The sequence below is a fragment of the Hibiscus syriacus genome, unplaced genomic scaffold (genome assembly GCF_006381635.1).
Source record: "Hibiscus syriacus cultivar Baekdansim isolate YM2019G1 unplaced genomic scaffold, ASM638163v2 tig00015426_pilon, whole genome shotgun sequence".
Taxonomy (NCBI): Eukaryota; Viridiplantae; Streptophyta; class Magnoliopsida; order Malvales; family Malvaceae; genus Hibiscus; species Hibiscus syriacus.
Genome location: NW_024062362.1, coordinates 1,335,832 through 1,357,213, shown reverse-complemented (window position 1 = coordinate 1,357,213; position 21,382 = coordinate 1,335,832). Strand labels below are relative to the sequence as shown.

The 21,382-nt window shown below is 34.5% G+C and overlaps 1 protein-coding gene across 1 annotated transcript; it reads right to left on the bottom strand.

Moving 5' to 3' along the window:
* Positions 1-1,812: 1,812 nt before the first annotated feature.
* LOC120207829 (probable serine/threonine-protein kinase dyrk2) lies at positions 1,813-4,604 on the bottom strand. Its single transcript, XM_039207249.1, has 6 exons — positions 4,464-4,604; positions 3,452-3,565; positions 3,012-3,119; positions 2,652-2,930; positions 2,159-2,302; positions 1,813-2,016 (listed from the first exon to the last, which is right to left on the bottom strand). Exons 1-6 carry the CDS (start codon positions 4,602-4,604, stop codon positions 1,828-1,830), a joined length of 975 nt encoding a protein of 324 aa, XP_039063180.1. The 3' UTR covers positions 1,813-1,827.
* Positions 4,605-21,382: the final 16,778 nt, after the last annotated feature.

Genomic DNA, 21,382 nt, shown 5'->3' with positions numbered 1-21,382 from the left:
CTTGGGTAGCAGGAGCGACATTCTCTTTCTCTCCTTCCACACCCCTCGACTTTAAAACATCAAACATAGATTTGGAAATATTTTCATGACCACTTTCCGGCTTATCGACAATCTTCCAAGGCCGACGTTTACGGTCAGCAGCCATCATCCGTGGACCAAATGGGCCATCACCCGAAAGATTAGGATCCACGGGTGCTATCATCACAGAAGTCGTGGAATCAGAGGGTTCTGCACCAGAGCTTACTCAGATCAACCACAACTGCTAAACATGCAAACTTACCACGCTCCCCTATTCTCATGCTATATTCAACCTTAACCACTATCAATTTCCGAAGCCAAGGCGCCAAAAAGAGCTTTAGAATAATACCTGTATGGGAGTCCTGGGAGGCGAATCCAAGCTATGATTTGAGACGGATAATCTTTCGAGGTGTTGAACGAACGGCTCAAGGGTTGAACAGTCAAACAGCTACCAAAAATAACCCCCAGGCCATCGGATATAACCTTCACATAATCATCCTTGTTTTCCAGGCGTACAAGGTAATAATCATTGTCCAAGTCAACCATTTGAAAACTTCCTTGTGGCTGCCAGAGAGCTTTAATCTTATTCCATAGTACTTTGTACCCAATAGACCTCCCAAGAAGGCGAATGATAACCGACATCCTCGTATTATGATTGATCGACTCATGAACCCTATCCGAGAATTATACGAGCCACTTCTATCTACACTTACGTAATAAGATATTATAGTAATAATGATATTATTTTTTTAAATAAATTATTAATATTTATCTATTATTTTTATAATATAATATTATTAAATTATTAACAATAAATAATATTAATTTATATATTTAATATTAATATAATAACTTAGTATTATGTTAGTAAAATACTAATAATTAAAATTAAGAGTTTTCAAATGATTCATTCAACCGCCTATCAAATTGAAATACTATTAACTGAATAAATCAAACTTTTTTTTAATCGTTAATTGAATCAATTTTTTTAAAAAATATTAAACGAACATAACTTTATTTATTTTATGTAAATCATTTCTATAAAATTAATTATAATGTATCAAACAATTAGTGAAAATGATTTACACATTATCATCAAAACATCGTAAAATAATTTCCGAAAACTATTTTTCAAAAAATGTAATTCATTTTAAGTAAAACAATTTTTGATAATTCATGTTACGTAAAACAGTTTTCAAATAATTTATTTTACGTAAAACAGTTTTCAAGTAATCCATTTTACGTAAATTATTCTCTAGAAAACCAATTGCAGTCTACCAAACAGACCCAAAATGATAATTGAGATACTAAACGCACTTACTAATAAAAGATTATATCGGCGATGCTATGCCGCAAAAGACGCATCAATATCTCCAAACAGCACAGAGACAATGCAGTGGAAGTAGAATTATCATCAAATCAGAGGGAATTGGGACAATGCAAAGTGCAGCAGCCAACACCCAAAACCATTTCACAAAGCTAAACCTAAATGAAGTAACATAACCCATCCCCATGTACAACATGATCAAATCCAGTAATGAAGGTCACCCCCACAGTAGGATGCATTTTTCAAAATTACACCCTTCATACTGTTGATTCAAATTCAATTACCACTTTAAAATGAGGGCAAGGAATTTAAATATAAATACTCTAACCAAACAAAATCAAACACACCTTTCGATGCACTTTGCCGGCATGCGAAGGGGAGAGTGAACTACATCAAATGGATAAACCCAACTCTGCGTAGGTAAAAAACATACAGTTCCTTCCCCAGTCAGGGCGAAATGAGGCAACAAATGTGGATGCAATTCAAGCTGATATGGGATCGTACGGGTATGATAGCCACTGGTGCTTCACAGCCTCTGATGCCAAAGGCCGCTTCTTTGGGTTTACTTCAAGCAAATGAGTGACGAAATCAATGAAACCCTGGTCCCCCATTGGCAATCGATGCCTCAACGATGTCTTCTTGGGTATCAGATATTCTAGTCTGTTCGTCTCCTGAGATATTGGTAAATACACGTCACTTTTAATCCAAATGCTTAAGCACAAAAACAACATTCAAGCTGTAGTCTCACTGCAATGGGGAAGTAATGCCTAGAATAAAGTACTTTTAACCAGCAAGTGATACGGAAATATATACCTGATTACGTTCATAAAGCATGTGGTTCTTGGAAAAGTATTTGTACGTATCCCGTCCTTTTGCAAGCATGCCTTGCTCAATGGGACCTATGATTCCAATTACTCTTGCTAGTAATGTCGCAGGTGAATCATTTTGGAACAGGACCTACACCATATTCAAATCAAATTGTTCCTAACATTAGTAGACAGGTTTTGCAATAAATCAATAAATTAGTAATGGTAATGATCAATAAACTGAACCATGTAGTCAAATAGTTCTTTTTCTATTAAAGTTTCAAAACCAGTCAATTCAAACACAAATCAGGTCCAGTCAAGTAGTTCTTTTTCCATTGAATTTAATGATTTGTTCAAATGCACAATATTCCTTTTTTTTTTGGTTTATACTACTATTTTCTGCAAAGAAATAAAAGAAACAATGAAAAATATTTCAAGTCTAATAAAACCATTATTAATAAGAAAATACTAATTAGAGTCCAAAGAATACCAGTACTTACATTGCCAGTACAGAGTTCTGCCAAGATGCATCCAAGTGACCAAATATCTATCTTCTTATCATATGGAAGTCCTAGGATAACCTCAGGAGCACGATAGGACCTGGATTGAACATAGGAGCATAAATGATCTGTCTCGAAACAACTGCTCCCAAGATCAATGACCTTCACCTCACATCTACTATAGCTTTTTATTAATATATTTTCAGGCTTCAGGTCACAATGTATTAGACCAAGGCCGTGCAAAAACTGGAGAGCCTCCAAACACTGAATGGAAATAGACTGCAAAGAAGAATTTTAAGAGAGGGTCAAATGACAGTAAGACAGATTAGATGCTCTTCTGAAGATAACAGCTTTCCAAACCTGCAATCTTGGCATTGTGAAGTAAACTTCTCCACCCGATTCCCTATTAAATTTATGAAATTCATATAAATTTGCCTTGAGAAGTTCACAGACTATTAGCAAATGCTCCTGGAAAATAAAGAACAGTCAGCTGCTACTAAATTCACAAGCATTCTTGTTCGTATACAAGACACTAAGATGCATTAGCCCAAAGATAAAAATTTTCACCAACAGAGAAGCATTTATAGATTTGTTGGGAAAAAAAAAACACTCCAGCATTAACTGTATGTATCAATATAAACATGCAAGAAATAGGACTAGAGCACAAATACAACGAACTAGAAAACATCTAACCAATGGTAAAAGAACATAAAATGATAAGAAAAGGAAACATCCAGTATCTAGGAACATTAAGAAGCATGAACAAGGAATAAGACGGTTATTGGACAGCATTCACTTACTCTGTAGTAGAAGTAATCATACAATCGGAGAATGTGATGCTTGTCAGCTGGATCATGTTTGTTAACATACTTGAGAAGCTTAATTTCATCAAGGCTTTGGTCAAAAAAATCCTTCTGTGGACACCCGTTTTTGTCCGGGTTTTTTTCCGTTATTTTATTATTATTATTATTATTATCGTTATCTTATTATTTTATTATTATTTATTATTACATATTTTTTTTGCAGGCCAAAGCCCAATACAACAAGGCCCAACCTAGGCTTAACCCGAGCCCATCACACGAGCCCAACAAAAATTAGGGTTTCAAAACCCTAAATATTTAGCCGCCGCCGCCGCTTCTGTTGGACTTCCAGCCGCGCCGCCGTCACTGTTCCGGCCCACTCCGATGGTCCAGCCGCCGTTCCCGCGCCACCATCGTCATCTACAGTGAAAAATCAGAAAACAAATCAACCCCAAGTTATCATCTACAGTGCACCAACTCCCCAAATTTTAAAACCCCCAAATAAAATATAACCTAAATCCCGATATTTACGGGATTTAATCCTGCAAAATCAATGAGACTCATACCCCTATTCTAGATATCATCATCATCTCACCCAACAAACAAAAAAAAGTACATGCAGCAACAAAAAGGAGGGGGAGGGGGCATTCGAAAAAAAAGAGAGAGAAGAAAGAGGAGACCATTCGGGTTCATGAAAAAGAAAGAGAAAACATAAAAAAAAAGAGAAGATAGGAAAAAGAGGAGAGAATAGAGACCATACCTTGGTCGAACACCGATGAAAACCGGTCGCCGGAGATGGAGAAACCGAAAGGTTTCTCCCCTAATCCACTGTGATTGAGCCACTTTTAGGCCAAACGGAGGCCAGATCCTTGCTCAGGGTCTGGAGACGCTTTGAATAGTGTCGTTTTCTCTCCCTTCGGCGCCGGCGTACGGCGGCGACCGTCGGTCAGTGGCGGCCGGCACGGCGGAATCTCGCCGTTTCCAGAGAGATTTCTAGATATCTCTCTCTCACTCTCTCCTCTTCTCTCTCTTTCCCTTTCTCATGTTGAAGGGAAAATGAAGCAGATGGCCGGTTCAAGGAGATATTTGGGCTATTTATAGCTTGTGGGAAACGGCGTCGTTTTGAGGGGACGAGTTCTGTAATTTCACGCATGGGGTAACTACGCTTTTGGTCCCTGATGCTTTGTAACCGTATTATTTAGCCATTAAATGAAGTTTCATTTATTTGATTTCAGATTCTGATGTTTCCTTATTTATATTTTAGTCCTTTTATTATTTGTTAAGTTATTTTTGTTAATATTTGACATTGGTCACTATATTTGTGAATATTTTATTTTAGCCATTGGCTTGTGTATGGCTTATTTCCTATTTAGTCTTTTAGGTTTCAGTTTTCTATTTGAGTCTCCTTTTATTTCTTGTTATATTTTCGTCCTAACATATGTGTTGATGTTTATGACAATTTTATATATCAAGCCTGGAATTTGTGAAATGTTTATTTCAGTCCTTAAATTTTCTGTAATGTTAGTTTGGTTTTATGCCTATTCAGGTTTATTGATTTGTGATTAATTTTATTTGATCATTGTATGTATATTAATGGAATTTATTAACATTTATGTTTTAGTCTTTAAACTGGGTTGCCTTCTATTTTAGTCCATCTTTGTTCTTAGTTTTTATTTTCGGTGAGGTTTATGATTTTGGTTATCTGTTTTGTATCCTTTTCATTTCGGTCCTTTATGTTGGCTTGTGGGTTCGATTGGGATTAATATTTGATTTAGGCTTAAATTTTCTTTTAGGTTCATTTTAGTCACTATCCTAGGTATTATAACATTTTTGGTTTATATTTGGTTCTGGTTTCAATATTTTTAAATGTTACATCTTAGCCACTGATTTAATATTTCATGTATGTTTCTTTGATATTCGAATCTGGCCATCCCATTTTTAAATATTTTATTTTAGTCCTATTAATGTATGTTATGTCATTTTTGTGAATATTTGACTTTTAGACATTATGTTTGTAATAGTTTCAGTCTAGTCCTAAGTTCTTGTATTGTGATATTTTGTGGATGTTTGAATTCAGCCATCATACTTGCAAATGTTCTATTTTGGTCACTGTCTGACATTTTATCTAATTACTATTTGATCCTCCATGTTTCTGTGAAATTTCAATTTAGTCATAAGCTTTACTTTTGGGTTATTTTCACTTCTAGTATTTGACTGTTTAATGTTTGTGATGTGGGCTCTAAATTATTTTATTTTTTATTTAGTCCTTTAAATTTCGGTTAGTGTTTTTTTTGGTCCATTAACTTTCTGTTTTTGCTGTTTAGCCTCCTAAGTTTCTGTTTATATTATTTTAGCCTCTTAAATGTTTTATATTAATTTTGGTTTGTAATATTTACTAATTTATTTTTAGACATTTATGTATGGATGTGTATTTTACTCATTACTTAATTATTTGGATTATGTAAATAATGTTTTCAATTTCATTTAATGTAAATATTTTATTTTTGTATTTCCAATTACATTTATTTCATTATATCTTTATCTATGTAAGAAATATTCGATTATATTTTCAAGAACACGTATGCGTAGAATGGGCGTGGAAAGTACCACTTGATCGAAGTGGTGTGATCCGGTACGGCATTTTAACGACATAGAAACTTGAAATAAGTCGAGTATATTTTGCTAATTAATTTGTTCAAACGATGCAATGTGTGTATTTTAAGTGACAATTTATTTTATTTTATGTGAATGTAAATTTCAAATTTTTTAATTTGTATTCAATTCACGTTTTTAGTTAATCAATTTACCCGTATGTAAACATCGTTTTTAGTTATATTTGATTCGCAATTTTTTACATAATCAATGGTAGAATATTCTTTACAAAAGAGAACTAGTTGAAATAGCTTTCCCGACGGAGGATTGCAAATTTCAAGATTTCTTATCGAGTTAAAGGATTTTCTTTAAATAGTTAACTCGAAGTAAATTAATTAAATTTCAATAAATGGATCGTAATTTAACTTTATATTCGATTTATAGTTTCCACCATTTACGACAACATGTAAGCGACACAGTACCAGTTTTTGGGCGTTGTGGGGTGCTTACCCTTCCCCGCACGTAATCGACTCCCGAATCCATTTAAATGAATCTTTGGTAACGCAGACCGAATCTTGTCTTAAAAATGATTTTTCTTAAAATTGTTTTAAAAGACGTTTTTAGGTATTCGACCTACCTAACCCAAAGGTGATGGCGACTCTTTTTAATTTTATTCAAATCAATGCAAAATCACCCATTTTTCCAAATTAAAGTCATAATTGTTTTTAAAAATAATATTTAATTGTTTTAAAAAAAAATGGTTATGACAGCTTGGCGACTCCGCTGGGGAGTTTTTTTAGAGAGTCAAGCTGTATGTCGCTTACACATTGTCGTCTTGGTGGAAATTATGATTTCTAGTACATAGTTAACTTATGATCCGTTTATTGAAATTTTTAATTGCTTCGTTTTTGGCATACTAACATTTTATTTTTGGCTTTCAGCTTTATCAAGATTTTCATCTTTTCCGTGTTTTGTTTTCCTTTTGGGTCGAAGGTAGGTATGTTCCTCCTCACACATCACTCGCATTGGCATAACATAAGCTCTAGACACGAGCTTCGATCCAAATTAGTTGAGGTGAATGCTTTACTCTCGTAAGAATTTATTCTTCGTATGAGTTTTAGCAATTAACTCGTGGGATACATACCTTATACCTTCGTAGGGATTTATTCCTCGTATGGGTATAAGGCAGTGAATCCCCTCGAATTGAACTCGTTCCGCTCGAAACCTGTAATGGGTGAGGACGAGGGTCTGGTAGCCCAAGGGGGCACCGACATCAAGGACAATTCGAGTACCCTTTTTCCCGTTAGAGCCGAAACCAAGCATATAGTGAACCGTCGAACGATCACCCTAGGTATAATCATACTGAACCTTTGTCCGTCAGTAGTTACCCAAAATAGGTGTACACGAAGGAGGAACGATTCTAAACCTTAACCTTTTAAATTTGTAGAATATTTTTTTTCCGAATAAAGCATGCGAACTAGATACCATGCGGTTAGGACCAATTTCTTGAAAATAGATCATTTTGGGTAGATAACATGTACGGGTAGGACTATTATCTATTTAAAGCATGCTCGGGTAGATATCATGATGGGTAGGTGTTATATTCATCTTTTAATAACACTTTTATCTACATTGATTGTCTACCTGTACTAACTAATTTCTTTTATTTTCTTTGTGTGCACTAACTTATTTATTTTATGATGTTTTTGTTTTTTTTCATTCTTCTTTACATTGCATCATCATAACATAATGCGAAAATGTTGATCAGCAAGGGGATATTCGAGAGAAAATTTTCACAATAAGAGATAAAAGTTTTCAACCAAGCAGTCGCGTACACAGACATGCACCGAAGGCTAAAAAGAAATGCACAGAGTACGAGAAGGAGACTTGCTCAAGACGATCGTGAAACGTTCGAGACTAAAATGATGAGCCACTGATCCGATGAGTGATCCAGCAGTCGATTTTTATCTACGATCATTTCATCGCTATTCATCAAGGAGCGGCACACTGACTTCCGCACCACTGGGGCATTAACAGAGTTAGGTTACAGAATGTTTTAGGGGCATCAGTTCCAAATACAAAGATCCGAGACAAAGCAGTGAGCTCGAAGATCGTGCAACATTTAAGACTGAAGTCTGGGGATTAATCCAGCAGTAGATTATTTACGATCGTTCCGATGTTATTCATCGAAGAGTGATGCACTGACTTCAGCATCGCCGGGGCATTAAAAGAGTTTGTTTACAGAGCGCTTGAGGGGCATCATTATTGAGGACGAAGATCCGATATGAAGCAGTGACCCATTTCAGACTCAGCATCTAAGCGAAGGCATGTCTGTAAAGTGGACTGTCTTGTAATGTGAAACCTTTATTTCTGGTGAAAATTGTTCTACGATATTCATCGTTGGGATCAATATTTTTGCATCTGCATTGCATCTTTGCATTTTGCATCTGTATTTTATTTTTATGCATTTTCATATGTATTAATTAGCAGAGGATTCGATGAAGTGGTCCTAGCCACATTGAGAATAGAAGTAAGAAGCTGAAATCAGCACGATGGAAACTTGTTCAGCTTGTCGTAGGGTTGAACCTTCCAGGATGATCTGAGAAAATAGTCCTCATATCCTGAGATATATGATGTTAAAGTTATATAGGAAGCTCCAGACATTCCACTGAGAACTGCAAGACACTAAAGCACAAAATCCATAATATGATTTATTCAGGGGTATCCTAATACTAAGCCAGAGAAGTCATTGCATCAACCACTTGCATCCATAGAGATTGTTTTGTTTGAACTCGTTTTTGTTCTTTCTTCAATATTTGCTTAAATATTTTAATCTTTGATGACTGAAATGATGCTACCTTCTAAGGTTAAATAATTGAACAAATTTTAATCTTTAGTTCTTTGAATATCGAATGAATTACATATTCTTTTAATTCTTCAAGAATTATAGATTTTTGACATACGCCAAGATTGGACCTATCTTATCCCGTCTAAACCCAAAATAAAATCTCTCGATTTTTTTACCGGAAATAATTCCTGGTCAATACCAAATAACCAATTTTTGACATTCTATCTCTTTGAGACCTTGAAACATTCTTTCCACCTTGAAACACTGCATTTTTTTTTTTGACACAAAAGTCATACCCATACCTTTCTTTGAGTCAATAAAGTCACAATCGTCTTCTTAGACGTAAAACCAACATTTTTCTACCAATAAAACCTACAGACATTGAGTACAAGATGTTCACTTGAACATAAACCTTCCTACAAAGAAGACACAGTGTGGGGCATCTCGCATCAATTTTCTGAAGACGAGCATGAGCAATTGAGACATGTTGAGAGCAAGAAGCGAAGAGAAAAAAATAGAATTCATTCAAAATAATGCTATCATGCATTAATTACATTTTTTTTCATGTGAATAAACAATTAATCTTGAAAATCTATCCCCCTAGGGATACCTCTTCTGCAAGGACTTCTGTGTATGAGATGATGAACGGCTTTCTTTCTTTATCCCTTCACAAAAGGAGAAAATATATCCCTTGTGTCCCCTTTGAGCCTGAAGGATATTTTCTTTTGATTCAACCCTAACCAAGGATCACTCTCCACACTGGGGGGGCAATATGAAGGAAATCTGAGTGAAGAAAATTGATCCAAATGAGATACCGAAAGGTGAACCAGACGCAGAGTGCAAAGATCAAACCAAAGAAAAAAACAAAGAGCAAAGAGAAATTAAAGCAAAAATCAAAGAAAAGCAAAGAACAAAAGAGGACAAAGAACACAGACAAAGAGTCTCCTGACTTAAATGACGCATTGAGCTTCAAACCGTGAGATTAATCAAAAACAATCACTCTAGAATCACTTGACTCGAAGATCATAAAACATCAAGAGAAGGACATGCGAGTATATTCAAATTGAGCAAAACAAGATCGAAGGCATCAGAGTTAATTGATCCTTGGTTCAAGTACCCTTTAAACACATGTTTGGGCCTTTATCCATTTCTTTCATAACCCTGAACCATGGCCTACATTACGTGCCTAAAAGTCCATTCTAATCATACATGGATTTCTAAACAGAAAAGACTATCTTCAGATTTCATTCCGCTCATCAGGATTAATCTTTTATTTACAAAAGGTTTTCCAAAATCTTTAATGCATGATAGAGAAAAAATAACAAAGGGGGGTTCAAGACGTAAATTATGAATAACGTTTTGAAACCAAAGGAGGATTCGAGTTGAAAACCTGAAAGGGCGGCTCGAATATGAAGATTATTATATAGGAGACGATTGCTCAAATCCCTTGATGAGGCATCACACTACATGAATGAGAACATGAGAGTTGGGAGTCAGAGAACACTTCCAATAACTGAGTACAGAAGCTACTCCATCAGATCAGAGAACATCAAATAAATGAGCACTATACTTTTGATCAAAGATAACCACTTGAGACTTTTTTATCCTCCCTTACTTAACCATCTCTCAAAGATAGCGTTGATCTTGACACTTGTCAAATAGCTATAATTTATTGAAGGATTAAAAGTGTAATTAATTCTTTGATATCCAATGAACTCTTGTTTTATGATTTGTCAATTGTGAAACCTTGAAAGGGGCAATATTTTCATATCTTTTGATTAAACATTTTTCAAAATTATTTAATTGATATTTTCATACTTTTGAAAATAAAAGAAGAAGAAAAACATTTTCAAACAAGATAATCTCTGGAGGCATATCTTAGAATTCAACAAATATCTCACCAAAGCTCAGAATCGAAGCTGGGGCAAGAGAAAGTTAATTTTTGGACAAAATTTGATGGGACAAACAAATGGTCTCAGGTCAAGGTTTGCAAGAGTACACCATGGTGGAAATACGGACAAGTTGAATCAATGATAGACTGCTCTCGCGATCATTCTCCTTCTAGATCGAGAAAAGTATATACATACATACACATACATACATACATACCTGATACATAAAATTGGTATCAAACATTTATCATCGTGTGTATTAAAGACATTTTTCTCCTCACTTGAGGACAAATTCAATAAAAGAAGATCAAATAAATTTCATCTTGACATCTATCATAGCTTCCAAGATAGTTGGTCAAAATTGCATCATTCTGATCTTTTCAGGAAATTAGAGCTCGGAAATAACCAGGTGTTTTCAACCTGAAAGAACAATGCAATCCACATATTTGGCTTCTGAAGTCAACAATCAGATCTTCTGAAGATGTTTCCTCAACAGCAGGAATCAATAGATAAATTTTGAGCTATTGAGATTATTTTCTTTAAAAAAAATAAAGTGTCGTCTCACTTGAGATAGTTTTCTTAAAAACAAATTTTATTTTGTCTCGCTTGAGACAACCTTCTCTTTAAAACAAGTTACGTCTCGCTTGAGACATTTTTCCACAAATCTTGAGAATTTTAAAACAAATTGCGTCTCGCTTGAGACATTTTTTCCTTTGAGATACAAATTGTGAATTTGATTCACTTAAAACAAAATTAATCTCACCTTAGATTGTTGTTTCTTTCAAAACAAATTTGGCTCGCTTGAGACCTTTTCCCTTTGAGATCCAAATTTCGAATTTGTTTCACATTAAACAAAGTTGATCTCACTTGAGATCGTTTTCTCAAAAAACAAACTTTGTCTCGCTTGAGACAATTTCTCTAAAAACAATTTTGTCTCATTTGAGACTATATCTTAAAGCAAATTTCGTCTCGCTTGAGACATCATTTCTCTCATAATATAAATTTCAAGGTTGTTGTACTTAAAGCAAAATTAATATCACTTGAGATTTTCAAAGCTGATTTGTCTCGCACGAGACAGTTTCCCCTTTTAACAAATCATGAAATTGTTTTATTTGAAACAAAATAAGCACTTTTGAAAACACCTTTGAGATTATTTCCATGTAAACAAAATCGACAATATTTGAATCTTTTAAAAACGATTTTTTATCTCTTAAAGACAATTTCTTTTAAAATATTTGAGTTTGTTTCTCTTGGAAAAAATCTTTGAGTTTGTTCATTTTGAATAAAAATCTTGGAGTTTGTTCCTTTTGAATAAATATCTTTGAGTTGTTTCTTTTGAAAAATCTTTGAGTCTATTTATTTTGAAACAAAGTTTTGTCTCTCTTGAGACAATTTCGTGAAAAAGCTTTGAGTCTGAAACAAAGTTTTGTCTCTCTTGAGACAATTTTGTGAAAAAAATCTTTGAGATTGTTTCTTTTGAAAAATCTTTGAGTCTATTTATTTTGAAACAAAGTTTGTTTCTCTTGAGACAATTTCGTGAAAAATCCTTGAGTCTGAAACAAAGTTTTGTCTTTCTTGAGACAATTTTGTGAAAAAAAATCTTTGAGATGTTTCTTTTGAAAAAATCTTTGAGTTTGTTTCTTTGGAAACAAAATTTTGTCTCTCTTAAGATAATTTCTTTTGAAAAAATCTTTGAGTTTGTTTCTTTGGAAACAAAATTTTGTCTCTCTTAAGATAATTTCTTTTGAAACAAAAAATCTTTGAGTTTGTTTCTTTGGAAACAAAATTTGTCTCTCTTAAGATAATTTCTTTTGAAACAAAAATCTTTGAGTTTGTTTCTGTGGAAACAAAATTTTGTCTCTCTTAAGATAATTTCTTTTGAAAAATCTTTGAATCTGTTTCTCTTAAAATGAATTTTGTATCTCTTGAGGCAGTCTCTCTTGAAGTAAATCTTTAAATATGTTCATTTTGAAAATCTTTGAGTTTGTTTCTCTTAACAAAATCATCTTTGAGTCTATTTCTTTAAAAACAAATGTTGTCTCTCTTGAGACAGTTTCTAATGAAAAACTAACTTTTGAGATTGTTTCATTTGAAACAAATTTGGTCTCACTTAAGATGTGATTCATCTTGAGTATGTTTCTTTTGAAACAAAATTTTATCTCTTAAAGACGATTCTTTTGAAAAAATCTGTGAGTTTGTTTCCTTTGAAACAAAATTTTGTCTCTCGAGACAACTTCTTTTGAAAATACCAACCTTTGAGATCGTTTAGACCATTTGTTTTAAAACTACCCACCTTTGAGATTGTTTTATTAAAACAAATTTTGACTCCCTTGAGGCAGTTTCTCTAGAAATACAAAATCTTTGAGTTTGTTTCAATTGAAATAAAACCATTTTTTGGGTCGTTACAATTAAAAACATTTTCTCTTGAAACATTTTCTCTTAAAACAAGATCATCTTTGAGTTTGTTTCTCTGGAAACAATGTTTTATCCCTTAAAACAATTTCTTTTAAAAAAAAAAATCATCATTGAATCTCTTTCTTTGGAAACAAAAGTTTGTGTCTCTCGAGACAGTTTCTTTGAGAAAAATCTTTGAGTTTGTTTATTTGGAAAACAAAATTTACCATCTTGAATTTGTTTCCCTTGAAACAAACAAACATCTTTGAGATCGTTTCCCTTGAAATGAATTTTGTCTCATTTGAGGCGGTTTCCCATGAAAAACCAATCTTTGAGAATGTTTCCCTTAAAAACAAATTTTGTCTCGCTTGAGACAATTCCCTTTAAACGTAATCTTTTGAGTTGTTTCATTTGAAATGAATTTTGTCTCTTTCGAGACAGTTGCTTTTGAAACACATTATCTTTGAGCTTGTTTTTCTTTTGAAACAAATCTTTGATTTGGTTTCTCTTGAAACCATAAATCCTAAAGATGGCCAGCCGTCCTCATCATGTAGGAACCGTGTCATCCCCAGATCAGAGCTCTTCATCACGTAGGAGCCGTGTCAACCATAGATAACCAGCCGTCCTCATCACGTAGGAACCGTGTTATCACCTTTAGATGGCCGGAACTCTTCATCACGTATGAGCCGTGTCATCAGCTGACCAGATCTCCTCATCACGTAGGAGCCGTGTCAACCATAGATAACCAGCCGTCCTCATCACGTAGGAACCGTGTTATCACCTTTAGATGGCCAGAACTCTTCATCACGTATGAGCCGTGTCATTCCCAGATCAGATCTCCTCATCACGTAGGAGCCGTGTCAACCATAGATAACCAGCCGTCCTCATCACGTAGGAACCGTGTTATCACCTTAAGATGGCCAAGAACTCTTCATCATGTATGAGTAGTGTCATCCTTCGACCAGATGTCTTCATCACGTAGGAACCATGTATCCTTAGACGACCCGAACTCTTCATCACGTATGAGCAGTGTCGTCCCCAACAACCAACATTATCCAATTGCTAAGTTTAAGAAGGAGGAGAACCAGACAAAAACGTGTTTTTTTTTGTCGTCTTTGCCCTATTCTTGTTAACACAAGAATGTGCAAAGAGGGGCAGCTGTGGACACCCGTTTTTGTCCGGGTTTTTTTCCGTTATTATTTATTATTATTATTATTATCGTTATCTATTTATTTTTATTATTTATTATTACATATTTTTTTTGCAGGCCAAAGCCCAATACAACAAGGCCCAACCTAGGCTTAACCCGAGCCCATCACACGAGCCCAACAAAAATTAGGGTTTCAAAACCCTAAATATTTAGCCGCCGCCGCCGCTTCTGTTGGACTTCCAGCCGCGCCGCCGCACTGTTCCGGCCCACTCCGATGGTCCAGCCGCCGTTCCGCGCCACCATCGTCATCTACAGTGAAAAATCAGAAAACAAATCAACCCCAAGTATCATCTACAGTGCACCAACTCCCCAAATTTTAAAACCCCCAAATAAATATAACCTAAATCCCGATATTACGGATTTAATCTGCAAAATCAATGAGACTCATACCCCTATTCTAGATATCATCATCATCTCACCCAACAAACAAAAAAAAGTACATGCAGCAACAAAAAGAGGGGGAGGGGGCATTCGAAAAAAAAAGAGAGAGAGAAAGAGGAGACCATTCGGGTTCATGAAAAAGAAAGAGAAAACATAAAAAAAAAGAGAAGATAGGAAAAAGGAGAGAATAGAGACCATACCTTGGTCGAACACCGATGAAAACCGGTCGCCGGAGATGGAGAAACCGAAGGTTTCTCCCCTAATCCACTGTGATTGAGCCACTTTTAGGCCAAACGGAGGCCAGATCCTTGCTCAGGGTCTGGAGACGCTTTGAATAGTGTCGTTTTCTCTCCTTCGGCGCCGGCGTACGGCGGCGGCGTCGGTCAGTGGCGGCCGGCACGGCGGAATCTCGCCGTTTCCAGAGAGATTTCTAGATATCAGATGGCCGGTTCAAGGAGATATTTGGGCTATTTATAGCTTGTGGGAAACGGCGTCGTTTTGAGGGGACGAGTTCTGTAATTTCACGCATGGGGTAACTACGCTTTTGGTCCCTGATGCTTTGTAACCGTATTATTTAGCCATTAAATGAAGTTTCATTATTTGATTTCAGATTCTGATGTTTCCTTATTTATATTTAGTCCTTTTATTATTTGTTAAGTTATTTTTGTTAATATTTGACATTGGTCACTATATTGTGAATATTTATTTTAGCCATTGGCTTGTGTATGGCTTATTTCCTATTTAGTCTTTGGTTTCAGTTTTTCTATTTGAGTCTCCTTTTTATTTCTTGTTATTTTTCGTCCTAACATATGTGTTGATGTTTATGACAATTTTTATATATCAAGCCTGGAATTTGTGAAATGTTTATTTCAGTCCTTAAATTTTCTGTAATGTTAGTTTGGTTTTATGCCTATCAGTTTATTGATTTGTGATTAATTTTATTTTGATCATTGTATGTATATTAATGGAATTTATTAACATTTATGTTTTAGTCTTTAAACTGGGTTGCCTTCTATTTTAGTCCATCTTTGTTCTTAGTTTTTATTTTCGGTGAGGTTTATGATTTTGGTTATCTGTTTTGTATCCTTTTCATTTCGGTCCTTTATGTTGGCTTGTGGGTTCGATTGGGATTAATATTTGATTTAGGCTTAAATTTTCTTTTAGGTTCATTTTAGTCACTATCCTAGGTATTATAACATTTTTTGGTTTATATTTGGTTCTGGTTTCAATATTTTTAAATGTTACAATCTTAGCCACTGATTTAATATTTCATGTATGTTTCTTTGATATTCGAATCTGGCCATCCCATTTTTAAATATTTTATTTTAGTCCTATAATGTATGTTATGTCATTTTGTGAATATTTGACTTTTAGACATTATGTTTGTAATAGTTTCAGTCTAGTCCTAAGTTCTTGTATTGTGATATTTGTGGATGTTTGAATTCAGCCATCATACTTGCAAATGTTCTATTTTGGTCACTGTCTGACATTTTATCTAATTACTATTTGATCCTCCATGTTTCTGTGAAATTTCAATTTAGTCATAAGCTTACTTTGGGTTATTTTCACTTCTAGTATTTGACTGTTTAATGTTTGTGATGTGGGCTCTAAATTTTTTTATTTTTATTTAGTCCTTTAAATTTCGGTTAGTGTTTTTTTTGGTCCATAACTTTCTGTTTTTGCTGTTTAGCCTCCTAAGTTTCTGTTTATATTTTTAGCCTCTTAATGTTTTATATTAATTTTGGTTTGTAATATTTTACTAATTTATTTTAGACATTTATGTATGGATGTATTTACTCATTACTTAATTATTTGGATTATGTAAATAATGTTTCAATTTCATTTAATGTAAATATTTATTTTTGTATTCCAATTACATTTATTTTCATTATATCTTTATCTATGTAAGAATATTCGATTATATTTTCAAGAACACGTATGCGTAGAATGGGCGTGGAAAGTACCACTTGATCGAAGTGGTGTGATCCGGTACGGCATTTTAACGACATAGAAACTTGAAATAAGTCGAGTATATTTTGCTAATTAATTTTTCAAACGATGCAATGTGTGTTATTTTAAGTGACAATTTATTTTATTTTATGTGAATGTAAATTTCAAATTTTTTTAATTTGTATTCAATTCACGTTTTAGTTAATCAATTTACCCGTATGTAAACATCGTTTTTAGTTATATTTGATCGCAATTTTTTTACATAATCAATGGTAGAATATTCTTTTACAAAAGAGAACTAGTTGAAATAGCTTTCCCGACGGAGGATTGCAAATTTCAAGATTTCTTATCGAGTTAAGGATTTTCTTTAAATAGTTAACTCGAAGTAAATTAATTAAATTTCAATAAATGGATCGTAATTTAACTTATATTCGATTTATACCAGTTTTGGGCGTTGTGGGGTGTACCCTTCCCCGCACGTAATCGACTCCCGAATCATTAAATGAATCTTGGTAACGCAGACCGAATCTTGTCTTAAAAAATGATTTTCTTAAAATTGTTTTAAAAGACGTTTTTAGGTATTCGACCTACCTAACCCAAAGGTTGATGGCGACTCTTTTTAATTTTATTCAAATCAAGCAAAATCACCCATTTTTCCAAATTAAAGTCATAATTGTTTTTAAAATAATATTTAATGTTTTAAAAAAAATGGTTATGACACCTCTTGTTCTTTATAATTTTCACACAGACATCCATTCCTGTATGCAGGTCATGTGCTTGTATAGCTTTGCTAAAAGCAGCTGATCCAAGGTACTCAGTGACATGATAGCGCCCAGCTATAACAGAATTCAAAACAACATCGAAATCTTGTCCTCCTCAAATCCAGTTCTGAAAAGAAAAAGGTGGGCTATCTAGGGAAGTCTGTTTGTAAGAGCAATATAGCTAATGACAACAAAAAAATTGCAGTAAAAATTATACTAGAGAATATAGCATCAGTACAAATTTGAAATTTGTTAGCACCAGCATACTACAAGTACAATTTGTTTCAAAGATGAGATGCCTGTTTTCCTATGCACAATCTTCAGATTGAAGGTCTCAAATTCCCCTCCTGTGCTTTAATTGTCTCACTTGTTCTTGGACAGCAGCAACCTCTTCATCCTCAAGTGGCGCCACAGGATCTCTATCACACCACTAGTTTCCCTGCCTCTTGTTATTCATCTGCTCTTGCTCACCATAACAATAATTAGAGAGTCGAAGGACTAGAATCTGCAGATCTACAGCATTGGCATTGTTCTCATCCCTAGAACTTTTTCCGGTGAAGAATCACTGCTTTTCGTCTCCATGTTGTAAGCATATCAGGCCCCATCAAAGCACTCAAACAGTCATGTTCGTCACCAGCAGCATTGCAGTTATTTGACCATAGAGATTTACTAGAACCTGCAGGCACCAACTGCCCATCTTAGGGGTGGTGGAAAAGAAAAAAACCCTGTCTGTAAGATTCTTCAGCTGGCAAGTTGGACCTTTATCATTCCCAGTAACATAGTTATTGGTATCATTTTTTACAGTTTTCCCTTTATCCCCAACTGCTTTATCAATATTTTTCCTGTCTGTCTCATTATGACTTAGTCTAGACCCTCCAATAGCAATATCGAGATCATGAAAATATTCAAAATCCCCTTCAATACTTCCTCCAATTAAACTTTCACGTACTTCACTGCCAATAACAGCAGAATCACTGTTGATTCCTACACCAATAGACCTAATTGAACCATGCTGATCATCATCTATACATATATCATCCAGCCGAGATCTCCCACACTCATTAAGAACTTTACCATCCTCTAGCATGATAAGGTCATTTTTCTGTGTGACAAATCCCTTCCAAGCAGGTTTAGCATGCATCAAATTAAGCTCCTCTTCATCCTAATTGCCCATCATATTGGGCCAGTAAATCATTCTCATGAGTCTGCTATACATTCCAGTTCCAGACAGCCCTATAGAATCATCTGCAGCAGCAAAATGTTCAACATTCTTTGCCTGAATATAATGTTCACCAGAGAAGTAAGACTTCTCTGCAAATGATTGATCATCATCTTCATCCTTGGTTTGACTTCTTTCCTGTGGATCAGGAACACTGGCAAGCCCAGTTCCCTTCTCGTTATCACTAGGATAATCGATTTCATGAGCCAGAAACCAGGCTTCATCCTCGATAGGTTGCCTCGTGTAACCAACATCATCATCGTCATCATATTCATCAGAATCCCAATACTCATTTACATAATCAACAGATTCACTCGATCATCACCAATAGTAGCAAAACCAGAAACCAAATCAGATGCATCTTCTGCAATACCCTGACTCACATAAAGCCAACTAACTCCACCATTCCTTGTCCACCTGGATCATCATAAAAAATATTTACAAGCTCTACAGCGCAGAAATAAAAGAGAAATAAAAACTGGTTGAATAAAAGCATCATTCATAGTTATGAACTTTAGATTCAGCGACATACAGAAAACTTACCATCCTACCCTAGGGAACCAGAGAATGCTAGAAGTTGAATCCCTTATAACTTTATAGAAGTCTAAAGTTCAAAATCTTAAGAGTGAAAAATCATTTAGATATTGAAGAAGAGATATTCACTTGAACCATTGCCAGTTGAAAGCTAGAGAACAAGTGCATTTATTATGTGTATTTTGGAAATCCCTTTTGAGGCCCAAATAATATGTGATCATATGATTAGTTTGAATCATTTTACCTGATCAGTAACGCTTCAATAGTAATGGCAGATTAGGAAAACTGACGGTAGCTTTAGGGTCTATTAGATATTTGAGTTTAGTAAAATACCATGAGATTTAAAACAAGCACCAAAGGAGTGCCATTACAAAAACCTCATGAAACAAGGGGTAGCTTGCTTCATTGCTAAAAGGTGTAAAAATTGTTTCTAGGAGTTCAATCAAGTCAAGCTACTCATCAGCTATCATCAACTACCAAGCCTTCACCCAAGGAATACACAAGCTCATTCAATTGTGAAGATGAGCTTGAGATTTTAATACAGAAATTTCAATCTTGTGCCTAATCAAACTTTTGCACGTCTAGATATTTTTGTATACTTTAAATAAGCAAGTAAAGTATAATAATATTTAGAAGTTAGAAAAAGCAAGTCTCAAATGAGTTTCAAACTTCTTACATGACCGATGATAATCAAATTCATCGATCTCAAGTCAAACTAAAGCACAAGGAACATAGCTCAAACCTAAAGTTATTCATTGAGGCAAGCTCAAACTTTACTGTATCAACTCAGCTTGGCTTTGTTAACCGTAATGTAGACAAAGTTAAATAACAACTAAAAACAAAAGATTGCAACCATTCAAGACTTGTTAGGCTAATAACCCCTACATAAGTTAAAATAGAAATTACAAAATCTCCTGTTTCAATTTTTCCGGTTTATTATTTCTATTTTCTATTTAACAACACAGGTATCCTGATAATATCAGAAGTTGCTAGTTATTGCTTTATTAATGGAACTATTCACCTTTGGTTCAAATAATAATAACGATAATCTACCTAGATCATTAGGAGCCTATATGCACATATCTCCTTTAAATTAATAGCCACCACTCCTCAGCCCAGTGGTTTTTGGCTCATGTACTCGATCTTCCAGCACCTCCTATCCTCTACCCAGAAATTTACCCTGGCATTTAAAATATGTCAATCAATCAAAATGAGTTTAAGAAATATGTAAATCTACCACATATCATCTGGCATCATGTTAAATAATTCAACACTGGGTGCAAAAACTAAGATATTGAGGCAAAAGTTTTCTACTTTCCCATCACAAGTTTGCAACTAATTTGAAACCTACAATCTTCTTTGAATAGTCCCTAAGAAATATTTTTAGACGGCATAATATTATAGGTGACAAAAAGCTCAAACCCCAAAGCACCCAAACTTGAATCTAATAGGATTAGGAGTAAACCAAAATGTCAAAAAAAAAACCCTAAAAAAACTCAAACCTAGGATAATCCAAACATAAATATCACGTTAAAATGCTTGCATAAGCTGTAAATAGCCTAAAACAACCCTAACCCTGAACAATCAACCCTGACAGGACACAATCCAAACGAGACCCTACATGAAATATCTGACTCAAGCCAACCGATTGCCACCTTTTGAACTACTATTCAAACTGGCAGTTCAAAGTTCTACCCAAAAGGATAATATTTCCTAAAACTAGAATTTACGAGTCGACTGTACAACCCTAACTCACCAAATAGTTCTGTTACCTTTGCTGCGAGAAATTATACTATTATTCCCTTAATGTGCTACGGAAATAACTATATTTTTATGGCTGTCTAAAAGATTTAACATTCAGGTTAGAAGTTTTATTTGTGGAAAGGATATAAGAGAAAGAATGAAGATTAACCGCACTGTCATTCACCATAAATAGTTACATAGCACTAGCAATGCTACTTACATCAAATTTGAATTTACCTTTTACAGCAAAGAATCTTAGAAAATTAGCAAGTGCAGCATTAGAGAAATACTCCAAATCCAGTTACTCTTAAACTACTATCAACTGTCAAATAATATATCTATTCTCTAAATGAACTGATACTTGGTTTCTGTGAGGTTTGAAACATGAGTTTATCATTTTCTTGTTG